Raw genomic sequence first — 13,062 nt, forward strand, 5'->3', positions numbered from 1 at the left:
CTGTCAATAACAAAGGTTGAAGAATTAAAGATCGCATTTGCGGGACCAATCCTGACTTTAAAAGAGTCCAGAGACGATCAAGGAAGGTAGTAACAGAGGAAGCAGGGTAGTCTAGCGGTAGGAAGCCAGGCTCGTGACCGAAGGGTTGCGGGTTCGAGTCACTGTACGGTACTGTGTTGTATCGTTGAGCAAGATACTTTACTCCGATTGTTCCAGTCTATTCAACTGTAAATGAGTTCGTGATTGGGCAGTGATAGAATTGTTGAATGCTAGCTGTGAGCGCCGAAATGGCAGCACCGGCTGTATGCTCCCCAGGGAGTTGAGAAAGATGTTGGCTGTTTACACAGGCCCCTATAACCACGGATAATAATTTGTGGACCGCTTTGAGACGACCTACGAACTAGGTTTTATAAGAACCTCGAATTATTATATTTATTGTTTATTTAATTCGACCGAGACATCAAGATATGGTTGTGACTGTGTGATTTAACGGCAGGAGCAATGCACAGCGAAAACGAAGAGATGGGTAGCGGCTCATGAAGCAGAGAGGATGGAATTTGTGCCAGAGGAAACCCGACAGAAAACCCAGGATATAAGGTACGTGGACTGGAGAACTCGGCAAAAAAGATGACATGGTCAGAGATCTGGAGGTATACATCCGACAGCTGTAGTTTAACCAATAACAACAAATTGATACAGGTGGGGGTTGGCGGATGACCAGAAAGCCTGAAGCATACGTTGTCTTCCTAGAGACACCCCAGGTGCTAAGCCAACTGGCGCAAACCTTCAAGAAAGAGAGCAAGGAACCAGAAGTACAGGAAAGTGTTAACATGCATTCCATTCTCTAAAGGACGAAAAGATAATAAAATAATTAAAACTGACAGTATTCTTGGAAAGGCGAATGACCAAGAAATGAGAGTGGATCTTTGGAGGACGTAGAGGTTTCCCTGGGTATTAGACATTATGTCCTTATAAGTGTTATTTGTAAACTCGTATGAAGAAGCCGATAATAGTGAGATTGACTATCTCTGGTTGATAAGGTGTTAGAAGAAGGGAAAATATGATGAAATAACAACATTACGTGGAAGAAAATGGTGGCAGGCAACGAGTTTTCCAGTAGAATAGGCCTGTAGTGGAGTTCCGGTACAATCCTGCAGGAGAATGTTGGACCTTATAAATCGTGGAAACTAATCTAAAGGGAGCAAGAATAAAGACAGAGGACATCGCGATTGTAGCGGATGCGACGTAAGGAAAGTAGCTGAAAGTAAAGTCGAACAGTAGGGAACTGAATAACCTGCTGTCGAAAGGAGGATATGTGTTACATCTTTGGGTTGATACCCTCTGTGACGGATGGAACACTTCTAATAACAGCTGCAGTCAGGTATGTAACTATTTCAATAAAATATTTTTCACTTATTTTGTATAAAAACACCGCCAGTTTGCATTTTGATATTAAAAATCATAAAAGCATAACTTTAGACGTCATTTTTAGTTACGTGACGTATCAAAATGTATGTAATGGTGTTATTAAATATATAACATATCTGTTCGATAGTGTTATAACTATGGCCATGCATAACATTATGTGATAAACCCCCAAAAAAATGGAAAATGGAAGAAAGAGAGACGTGTGATAATTCTTTAATTCTTCCAAAAGTTTTCAAAGTTTGACATTTGTTTTTTTTTTAAATTGAAAATCATCTGTTGAATATTGATGTTTCTGAATACACAGTGTTTCATGTAGGTTCCGAATTGTAAGCTGGTGTCCCCAAGGCTCGTTATGTGGGCCTATGTTTCAAAGAGAAACCGAAGATTTATCTCGTCTGTTCGTTAGCATAGGAATACTATATACAATGGTGATTAAATCTACAGATTTAAATATCATATTGCATTATACTACATACATATATCACCTTATACAATTGGTTTTTTTTAGGCCGACGTGTATTAAAAGATAACTAAACACTTAATCAAGAGCAATGTCAACCCTGTGTTTAAATAAAACAATATGTGTTTTATACTACAACTATTTAATTTCACTGCTGCTTGTGTTATTTAATTTAACATACTTAAGTAATATACTTATTATATAATTGATATTTATTTTAGATTTGAGCTCCATTATTTAAAAGATCATTACTTTTTTACAATATCATAATTACAGCTCTGTTTCTATTTATGACTTCATTGTCTTTTTTTAATTCGCACTGTGTATATCCTGTAAATTTTTACTCTTTGCTACATTAGCATATATGTACATTACACTAGTATTGTGTCTTAACTTGTCTTTTGTAACACTTGTGTGATATTCAAGTGTGATATCATATGCTTTACTGTATAATTTTAGCATATCTAATTTGAATTGTTGTTCTGTTTTTATATTTATTCATAAGTACTGTGATCCTTGTTAAATTTTATAATTGTTTTGTCGCAAGAATAGCACTACAGTGCTAATGTTATTATGTTACATGTATATGCGACGTTAAATAAAGCTTCTTGAATCTTGAATCTTGAATGCAATATTTATACAAGAGCTCGTATATGGTTTATAAGAAACATATACCACAGGTCGAAGGGACATTACTCGAACAGACATAGACCTACAACAATGTGCCGCGGGTATATATAATGGTATGCGTTAATATATAAAATATTTATCTATTGTTGATCGGTAAAAAAAAACTTAACCGTACTGACAATACCATTTGATGTAAAACCAATTTTCAGAATGTAATATTTACCATAACTTTAGTATGCATATTCAATACCTACACTTATCCACAAGGACCTGGGAAAGTATTACAGCTATATTTGGACCTAAGTTTAGGTCAAAATATAGCTGTAATAAATGTTCAGGTCCCTGTGCACTTATCNTGGGGGGCTGGGGGGGTCAACAGATCCGCTACCAACAGGCCTCCTTGAGGGAAATTATTATGATAATTGTTACTGAAATGAAATTTCAACCACCTCTGTCACCGCTAGAGTTTGATTCACCTGACACCCCTAGGATAAGATAAATAGCACGAAAGAGGAAACCTAGGGTAAGATAAATAGCACGAAAGAGGAAAAATTACGATTGTGTCAGGTGAACAATGAAATGTATCGTAACAACATACTTTAATGAGAGATTTCATATGCAAATCACATTAAAAAACCCACAGATAGCTTATATCAAATGCTGGAAATCAATGTTTTCAAGGATGGGAGAAACATTATCGGCTCCTTTGATGGGAGTATGACAGGAAAATCTCAACCCGAGGGGTGACATTCTTGACTGTTTAACCCTCGGCCTGAAGCAAGCCTATGCTAAAGGTTCTCAGGAATATCTCCCCACGGGTCATTGTATTGTATTGTATTGTTTATTCACTTTCAGCCTTACGGCCCATAAGCATTACAGCATAATACAGAGTAATTAATGTGTACATGTACAATAAGGGTGTCGAAAACATTACACAAATATTGAATAACATGTAACATAACCTACATTGTACAAGACAAGCTGATTTGATAGATGGCGGACAGTTGTACGCACATGAGAATACAAATGACAAAAGAAAAATATTAATGAGATGATTAATTGAAGTAATGTACATGATTGAAAGATTGGAAGAATCTCAATCAAATGAAGTAAGAAGTAATCAGTTTTTATCTGGAGATAAAAAGAAAAAGCATGCACATGATAATTAAACAATGCACATTATGTCGAGCGTAATAGTAAACTTGATTGTAAATATTTACCTAAATGACAAAGTTCTTTCCTATTACGAACTGCTAGCAACTGTACAAGTTTATAGGACGACGGACGGTTCCAATAATATTTTTTGATAATTTTTTTACGTAAAGTTGCGTATAGAGGACAAATTAAAATGAAATGAAATTCATCTTCTATTTGATTTTGGTTACAATGTAGACAAATTCTATGGGCCCTTGGGGTATTACAATATCTGCCTTCTTCTATGCGTAAACGATGGGATGACATTCGAAACTTGGAAATAAGCCTAAGATAAACGACAGGAATTGATTTTGTTAAATAATATTGTAAGGTAAACGAGTCAAGCAAGAATTTGTACAGATAACATTTAGAAGAGTTTTCCACAAACTCGTTCATTGATTGAAGAAAGTTGTCAGTGAGACGTTGTTTGAAATTATGTAAAAATACTTTTTCGTTAACAACATTTTGATTTAACCAAACATCACCAAAACCTGTAGACATTAGTAAGTTTTTAACTTGGCACCGCCAGTTACAGCTATTATGATTACAAACAATCATGTCGTCATACAATGACTTTAGAATACAATTATTAGTCTTGGTTAATTTTAACCAATATTTAATTATTCTTAGTTTCCAGGTAATTTGCAGAGGTAAACGACCAAGTTCAGAGTATAACATAAACGTAGGGGTATTCTTTTTAACATACAAGATTCTTTTTAAAAAGTCAATGTGTAATTTTTCTATCTGATCAGCCAAGCTAAAACCCCACACTTCACAGCTGTAATTAAGGACAGGCGATACGTAGACATCAAACACATTAAGTTTTGATTCAACATTTAAAGCTAAGTTATTGCATATTTTCAAAATCTTATACATACATTTACGTCCTTGTTCAGCTATATTAAGTTGAGTTTTAGTAAACTTACCATTAAAGTATAGCGTGACACCAAGATAATTAAAACTATCAACAATTTCTATTACATTATTTTCAAAATAGAATTTGTCATTTGAACTAACTCTACCACCATTTCGGAATACAACGATTTTTGTTTTCTCTATGTTGACAGATAATTGCCATTTATCACTATATAGTTTCAAAGTATCTAACATCTTCTGTAACCCAGAAGCTGACTCTGAGAAAAGAACAGTATCATCAGCATACATCAACAAAAACAGAGAAATATCTCTTAGAAAAAGTGCATCACATGATGTATTAATAAATTCATTCTCCAAATCGTTTACATACAAAGAGTAAAGGAAGGGAGATAACCCCTCACCCTGCATCAAGCCTTGCGTGCATGCAAAAAAATCAGATAGTTCAGATTTGTATCTAACACATGACCTTAACCCTTCATAAAGGGACTTCAAAATATTCAAAAATTTACCTCTTATACCACTTTTACACAGCTTCAAAAACAACTTATTTCTATTCACACTATCAAACGCCTTGCGATAGTCAACAAAACTGCAGTAGAGCTTGCGTCTTTTAGCAAGCACTTTTTTTATTATTCCATACAAGACAAATATGGCGTCGTTGGTGCCATGACCAGGTTTAAAGCCGAATTGGGCATCAGTGATAATATCAAATTGCTCCGACCATTTTAGTAATCTATTGTTTAAAACACTTGTAAATAATTTGGACAAGCAACTAACCAACGTTATTCCTCTATAATTGTTCGTATCGTTGGGGTCGCCTTTTTTGAATAATGGAAAAATTATACCTTTCGACCAACTTGATGGGAATTCCCCTTTATCGAGAATAGCATTGAATAATTTTGAAAGAACTGGAATAAAAACTTCTTTAAATTTAACGAAAAATTCATTCAACATGTTATCGTTACCAGGTGATTTGCCCAGCTTGGCGTTAGTTAAAACATTCTTTATTTCATCTTGTAGAATGGGACTATCCAATTCGTCATAAATAGGTACATTAGCGTCTGCAGATACGTTATCAAAGATCTCGTCATCAACAATACCGCCGCATACAGTTTTAAAGTGTTCAAAAAAGTCTGAAAGATCCAGATCACTGAGACAACAACTAGATTTGCTCTTGAAATAGTTATAAAATAATTTTGGATTTTTCCTGCGCAACATACTTATACGGTCCCCTTCCGAACGGAGGTACCTACGTTTGGCTAGTCTTACATAACGTTTATAACTACGTTTTGACTCAACAAGTGATAGTCTATTATTTGGAGATCTATCTGTATTGAAGGAGGCAAGGTTACGTCTATAAGTATTATATAGTCGTCTACACTTATCGTCAAACCAGGGCTTATGAAGATGACGTTTCTTTTTAAAACCGGAACGCGGAACGAACAGAGTCTTAGAACACGGACTGAATATATCACATAACACGGCTGCAAAATCATCGATTCCGTGGTCTATTGAGACAATAGAAGACTGGATATCATTAACAAGTTGATTTAATAATGTAATGTTGTTAACCAAATTAATACTCATCTGTTGTTCTTCGTCAGCATTCCATCTGTACACACAAGACTTGATAAAACTATTCTCACTACTATCAATAATAACATTTTTAGTGGGATCATCAATCATACAACTGGTTGTTACACGTAAATTGAAATCGATGGGTGCATGATCAGACCATTCATTAAAATCGCGCACCTTAAACTCGGTGATCAAATCAAACGAATTTTTATCTATAAGAACATAGTCAATTACACTTGAACCCAAATGATTAAAAAAAGTGAGTTTACCAGTGATATCACTAGGTTTTCTACCATTACAAACTCGCAGCCCAGTACTTCTACATAATTGTAAAAGTTTGCGGCCGAACGTATTCACAGTGTGATCGGCAGATACTCGGATAGGCATGACAGTATCGACATCATAGTCAAGTACACCAGATAGAAAATGAATAGCTGGAGCACGTGCATTATCAGACTCGATGTAATCGAACGCATTACCTATTCTACTATTAAGGTCGCCAGCAACGATGACGGTACCCAGTTGTGAATAATGAGAGATGCCATTAACTATGGTATCAAAAATATCAGTTTCATACAAGGTATAGTAAACATTGTTATCATGCGGAATGTACGAAAAACAAATAGATATATCTGGGTGTACAGACTGCTTAATTTTAACCCACATAAGCGTATCTGCTACATAAGAAACAATAGATGCATTGATACCATCTCTATATAACAGCACAAGGCCTCCACCTTTGCCCCTTTCACGGGGGAATGTAAAAAAGCTAAACTCATCCTGAAAATTACTGAAGTCTAAATCGCTATTTTTATCTATCCAGCATTCCGATAAAAATATTATATCGGAGCTCGACAAAATATCTACAAAACCTTGATCAGTTAGTTTATTTTGAAGGCCTCGATTCACGTTCCATGAACTTATCTTAATAGAGCCTACTTTTAAGGATACATCACTGTCCTGTCTGTCCTAGTGACCATCATGGCGGGAACTCGCCGTTGAATGAGGGTTTCCGGTGCGCGAGTTGTGGCCGCGCGCACCGTTAGGTGATGTAGCGGACGTGTTTACCCGAGTCACAGCACTGTACGAAGGAACACTATTGCCTGAATTGGTGTCAACAGAGGTTGGCGATCGTCGCTCCTTCACCGAGCTTTGTTTGATAATCGGACCATCATACAGCCTCCCATCCACAATAAGCTTGTCCCGCACTAACCGCACATTTTTGCCTTTGCCCCGCAGGTCTCTGACTGTTGGACCAAGTTCCCTGCGACGCTGCTGGATTTCCGTAGGAAATTGTTCATTTATGTAAAAAGTTGAACCCTTCAGCCTACGCGCACATCGCAATACCCCTTCACGCTCCTTGTTGTATATGAAGCGTGCTACGATAGGTCTACTCTTCCCACCAACGATTCTACCAAAACGATGGACATTTCCAAATTCTATGTACTGTTCTATACCAAGTTCCACCGCAATAAATTCTCTCAATAAAGCTTCTGGATTTTCCTCTGGATTTTCGGCAAGACCACTAAAAACCAAATTGTTTTTCATTGATCTGCACTTTAGATCAGTTAAGCTATCTTTCAGTCCTTTATTTTCCTTTGTAATGCTGCCCAGGTTACAGTTTAACTTAGCAATCGCACTCTTGCACTCGTTGATAACACCTGTTTGTCTCACCTGCTCTCTAGACACAGTACGCACTGAATTCTGAGTATCCACATTTCTTTTCTCGAAATCATCTATTTTCTCCGAGACAAATTTCACCGATCTTTCGAGTTCACTAGGTTTCTTTTCGCTGGCCGTCATTCTCGATTCCATTCTGTCTATCTTCCTTTCGATCATCTCAAGCCTTTCCAGTTTTTTCATGATAATTTCAAATTTTTTATACATGTCACTTTGGAATTGGGTGTGTCCTTGACTGGGATATGTAGCCATAGGGGTAGATGTTACCGTATCTGTACCATATAGAGTTCCATTGGCTTCCCCTATTGCCGTACTGACGGACAGATTACCGGACGTATCAATGTCACTGACAGACTCAGTTTTCCTTTTTTTCCCTTTTTGTTTACCCATCACACTGGTCATATCCTCGCGGTAGCCGCAGATTATATATATATTAGTCATTAAAGGGATGACCACTCTGTTGATTCCCAGTAAAACTAAATAGGTTGATTGCAAGACACATCTAAGGATTTGAACAAACTTCTCTCCCATCATCAAATCGGTTCCCTTTTAACAATTTAAAAAAAAAGTTCGGTGGTTATTTTGGCTGTTTATTTAATCGTAGATAATGAACCTATATTTAACACACATTACCGGAACTAATGAAAAGAACAACGAAATAATTAAAACCTATGAAATTATTCTTAAAATATTTTGAGTGTGTCATTGTATATCGAATAAATATATTATCTCGAACACAGTGATCAAACACCTTTGATTTGGGTCTAATGTCTGAAATACTCGGTCCATAAGTACCTACATACATGTAGTATATGTAAACGCCAACTCCCTGTGAGCCCTACCTCGTAAGTACATACCTGTTTCTGAAAATGTATATACGGATTAAAATATTTGTATCATTATTACAATATTAATCAGGATTAATTATTTCATTTCAATACTGGTGAACATTTAGCGCACAGCCTACATTACGCGCGAGTATTACACTGATATGTACGGGTTTTGGCTATGACGTTTCAACCCTGTCAGACAATGTGGATGAAGATTTGTGTTATTGACTAAGGTGAGTGACAACTCCTACATAACTAAACATGTACGTTTGAACTGTTGTCAGAATTGCATTTGATTGTATTTTATGACCTGCATAATTAAAAAGAAAATATATTTCAAACAACAGTATTAAAGCCGACATTTTAAATGTTGACCGTAGCACGCTATTGAAGAACACACTACCAAAATGACATAGATCTGCTTTTGACAAAGAAGAAAATAAGTAAGCAGTTTCCACTTATGTCAGCGCCATGCTAAATTGCATGTGTAGTTATAAGCCATTGAGTTAGTTTTATCTGGAATTTAAGCTATTTGATTTATGTTAATACCTATTTTCCTCGAATTGAATGATAGACATTACATAAAAAACTTGATTACACGATGAAATTAAATTATCCTTGAATAAGAGGTAGTGACATTGTCACTTCACTTATATAGAAATAAATTGATTATAACAACGCCCGTGTCATTACGTGGGTGTTGTGGTATCTGTGCTGTAGCATTCAAGTGAGGTGGCACTAGACATGATACCGTTGGAAGCACGATCCCACTACAAACAGAACACAATACATCTCCAGCACACACACAGGCGTACACACATAGGCAGATATTAGCCAGGTGGCATTGGACTAGTAGTTAGCGCCTGATAAGACAGCTCCTGCGAATTCCTCAATATCGTATTGATTAATATATATATGCTAATTGTATTGCCTGTATACAATTGTATATCTATGTACTGTAAAGCGTTTTAGAGTTGCTTATGATAGCTAGATAGGGCGCTATATCAAATGTTGTATATTTATTTTATCAATGGTGACCTAATGGAAAATACTCTATCGTTCAAAATAATTAAAAAAAAAAAAAAAAAAAAATGTCCTATTTCAAATCCCTGTAATTCATCTTCGCAGAAAACCATAATGCTTCAAAACAGCAATGTAAGCGTTCTCTTGATATATAGGTCACGGGATGCTTCCAAACTCGGAACATAAGATACTATACTTACTTCAGTATACCGTCTATTTCAATAATGGTAATTATAAAACTTAATACATCTAGCAGGTTTTAAAACATGTCATATTACGTCACAACACTGCATCTCTCATTAAAAATAACAGATGGAGAGTTAGATATAGAGAGAAAGAAGGGAAAACGAATCATAAAATAAATGTTATTTAAGCCGAGTTTACAGTGACAAAGAAGTGTGACTTTTGTATTGAAATTTACCCGAGATTTTAAGCCCAATGTAACATATCTTTGTACATTGAACAATGAACAGGTTAGAGTGAGTTAAGTAGCTATAATCCCTATAGTATAGACACCATCGCGGGCAGAAACAGGATTTTTAACGGGGCTAATGTAGGTGGGTTGGATATGGGTTTGGGTTGTGGTGGAAACCTAGCAGGGTTGAATTTGAGAAGGAATCGTGGACTAAGCCATGGCGGGTTGAATTAGGGTTGGAATCGTGGACGAAACTATATATGAAAGGTTGATTTTGGGTGGGGATCGTCGACGAAACCAAGATTGGTTGAATAAGTTGGAATCATGGACTAAACCATGGAGGGTTGAATTCGGATGGGGATGGTGGGGGAAGTCATATAGGGTTGAATTCGGTTGGGAATCATGGACGAAACCATTGCGGGTTGAATTTTGGTTAGGATCGTGGTGAAAAAGTTGTACATGGGTGCAGTAGGTGTTTGGTGGAGTAAGAGGACTACGGAGACATTTGTTTGAGTTAGGATCGAAACCCCAGATAACTGGATTTGTAGGAGTGCATGGTATAGACCAAGGATAGTACGGATTTTTTGGTTTGACTTGAGTTTGTCTTATTTGATGACGGGTTTTTTTTATAGCTTTTTGGGTTGAGTGAAAGTTCAGGGTTTACCAGGAAGTGTTGGACTAGGGTTGTGGTTGGGCTAGAGATCACAGATAGTTGAGTTTAAGTTGGGTCAGAGTTGAGAGGGACAAAGGAGACCACAGAGAATTGAGTTTAGCTGGGACAGAGAACTGGATGAGGATTTGATATCGGGATTGTGAGTGGAGACTACGGAGAGTTGATTATATGTTGGGGGACGGATTGAGTGGTGTAAAGAAGCCTTTTAGAAAATATTGAGATCTGGTCAAATTGGCTTTTCGTCGATAAATAATGGGATTGATTTTTGTTTTTTCCAGTATTAATGAAAGTATGAACGGGGGGAATTTACTTACACAATGATGTTAGTTAAACTATTCGTAGTGTCTTCAAAAGCATGGTAGACATCAGCTTCAGTTTTTACCTCATTTTCTTTTTTTTCCATTATTTCTTCAGTAAAGATCCGAGCAGATCAACCGGGATGTCTGAGGTTCCTAGTTCCGCCGGACGTCCTACTTCGGACGGAATACAGTTCCGACATGTCGCCGCACCTATCCCCTCTCATGGAGTGTTTCAGGAACGACCGTGTCCTAATCACCCGGGGAAATGGCTGGTGATGGTCTGTACCACATGTCGGGACGCGTTCGTCTGTCTCACGTGCATCAACACGTCCCACACCAGTCACATGTTTGTGGAGATTGAAGAGTACTTAGACCTTAAGCGGCACCTCTTTTCAAGACTGAAGCAGGTTGCTGACACCAAACTCACAACGCTGAAGCAACGATTAGAAAAAGCAAGAGACACCAAGAAGGAAAGTAAACAGAACATGACCGAATTAGGTGATTATATAAAGAGTCGAGCAGACGAGATGAAGAAGCAAATTGATCAAATCTGTGAAGATTATACGAAACAATGTCGTAATATCGGACAGAAAAACGATGATTTGCTTGGTCATGTCGAAGACCGGATGCAGCGCCATTTTGATGATTTGTCCGAGGCAGCCGATAAGTGTAAAGAGGTGTTAGATCAAGAGAAGTATCAAAATCTTTTACACACGGAGAAAAATCTTAAACAACAAAATAGTCGACCATATGACCTTTTTCCAAACTTGCAAAGTATGGGAATTATAATGTCGGACAAAATGACCCGGATGATGACACAGTTCGGGTATATGGACACTCCAATCTGGAAACCAGACCAAGAAGGTCCGGGAAAGGACGAATGGGGTTCAGATGCTACAAACGACGCTGAGCCGTACAAAGTTAAGCTACTCGGGAGTTTCCAGATGGAGTCTCAGAAGCAGGTCCTGTCGGTCTGCCCTATCGACAATACTTCCGCCTGGTTGATTTGTACCGGCAGTAGCGAAGCTACACTCACCACAAACAAAGGCAACATTACTGTACACATGCGTGTGAAGCCTGGCGTGAAGCTAAACGATATCGTCTGCTCAGCAGATCGAAGCAACGTTTTCTGTTGTGCCCAATCATCCGTAAGAAGTATCCTTCCGGACGGAAAGTACAAAGTGCTGTTCCGAACGGAAGATTACGCCAGCAGTCTCTGTGAGGCGAAAGATGGTGGCATCATCGTTTGTCACGACGATAAAGGCAAAATGATCCATTACAACGGTCATGGTGACGTCATCAAGGTCATCACGGAGGATCTGGATGGCTGGAAGCTCTTCTCCTGGCCAAGGAGGGTCAGAGTGAACCGGAAAAACGGAGACATGGCTGTCATCGAAGAAACCACGCCGAGACATGTTGCTGTGATGGATAGCAAAATGGACGAACTATGCAGATTCCAGGGAATTCCGAATTCTGGAAAGAGCGAGAAATTGCAAGAGGAACAAAATTTTCTACCGCGTGATATCTGCTTTGACCGGAACAATGACATCATTATCGCCGATTATGGTCACGGCTCAGTGATCGTGATAGACAGGGACGGACGACTCGTGCGGACGGTCTGGAGAGACGAGATGCCACCCACGTGTGTAGGACTGCAACCCAATGGGGACCTGTGGGTGGGCTTTCTTGACGGACAGGTCAAGGTTCTCAGATACATTGAACATTGACCTTTAAACCAAGCATCAAAGCTGTATTGTGCCTCAGTATTGTCAGGATTTCAAAACGCCATATAATTTTTGTATGCTCATACTATAAAAGTTACAATCGTTACTACCTATATTATAAAAGGTTTAAAGAAAGATAACTCGTGTGGGTTAATTTAAGTTTCGCTTGCAATTGGTTTTGTGATGTATACAATGCAGGAAGTGTACTCAATTGGCGTTTTGTCATTTATATTTGAGATTAATGCCCTATAA

The 13,062-nt window shown here is 37.7% G+C and overlaps 1 protein-coding gene across 1 annotated transcript; it reads left to right on the top strand.

Moving 5' to 3' along the window:
* The first annotated feature begins 8,842 nt into the window (after positions 1–8,842).
* Positions 8,843–13,062, top strand: LOC110452892. The gene is made up of 2 exons (XM_021501627.1): positions 8,843–8,909; positions 11,202–13,062. The coding sequence occupies exon 2, from the start codon at positions 11,227–11,229 to the stop codon at positions 12,811–12,813; it is 1,587 nt and encodes a 528-aa protein (XP_021357302.1). The 5' UTR covers positions 8,843–8,909; positions 11,202–11,226; the 3' UTR covers positions 12,814–13,062.

Source organism: Mizuhopecten yessoensis, unplaced genomic scaffold, assembly GCF_002113885.1.
Source record: "Mizuhopecten yessoensis strain PY_sf001 unplaced genomic scaffold, ASM211388v2 scaffold6967, whole genome shotgun sequence".
In the NCBI taxonomy this organism is placed as follows: Eukaryota; Metazoa; Mollusca; class Bivalvia; order Pectinida; family Pectinidae; genus Mizuhopecten; species Mizuhopecten yessoensis.

Bases quoted from the DNA above. Each gene is read 5' to 3' on its own strand.
- LOC110452892 (XM_021501627.1), top strand. From the start codon at position 11,227: ATGTCTGAGGTTCCTAGTTCCGCCGGACGTCCTACTTCGGACGGAATA.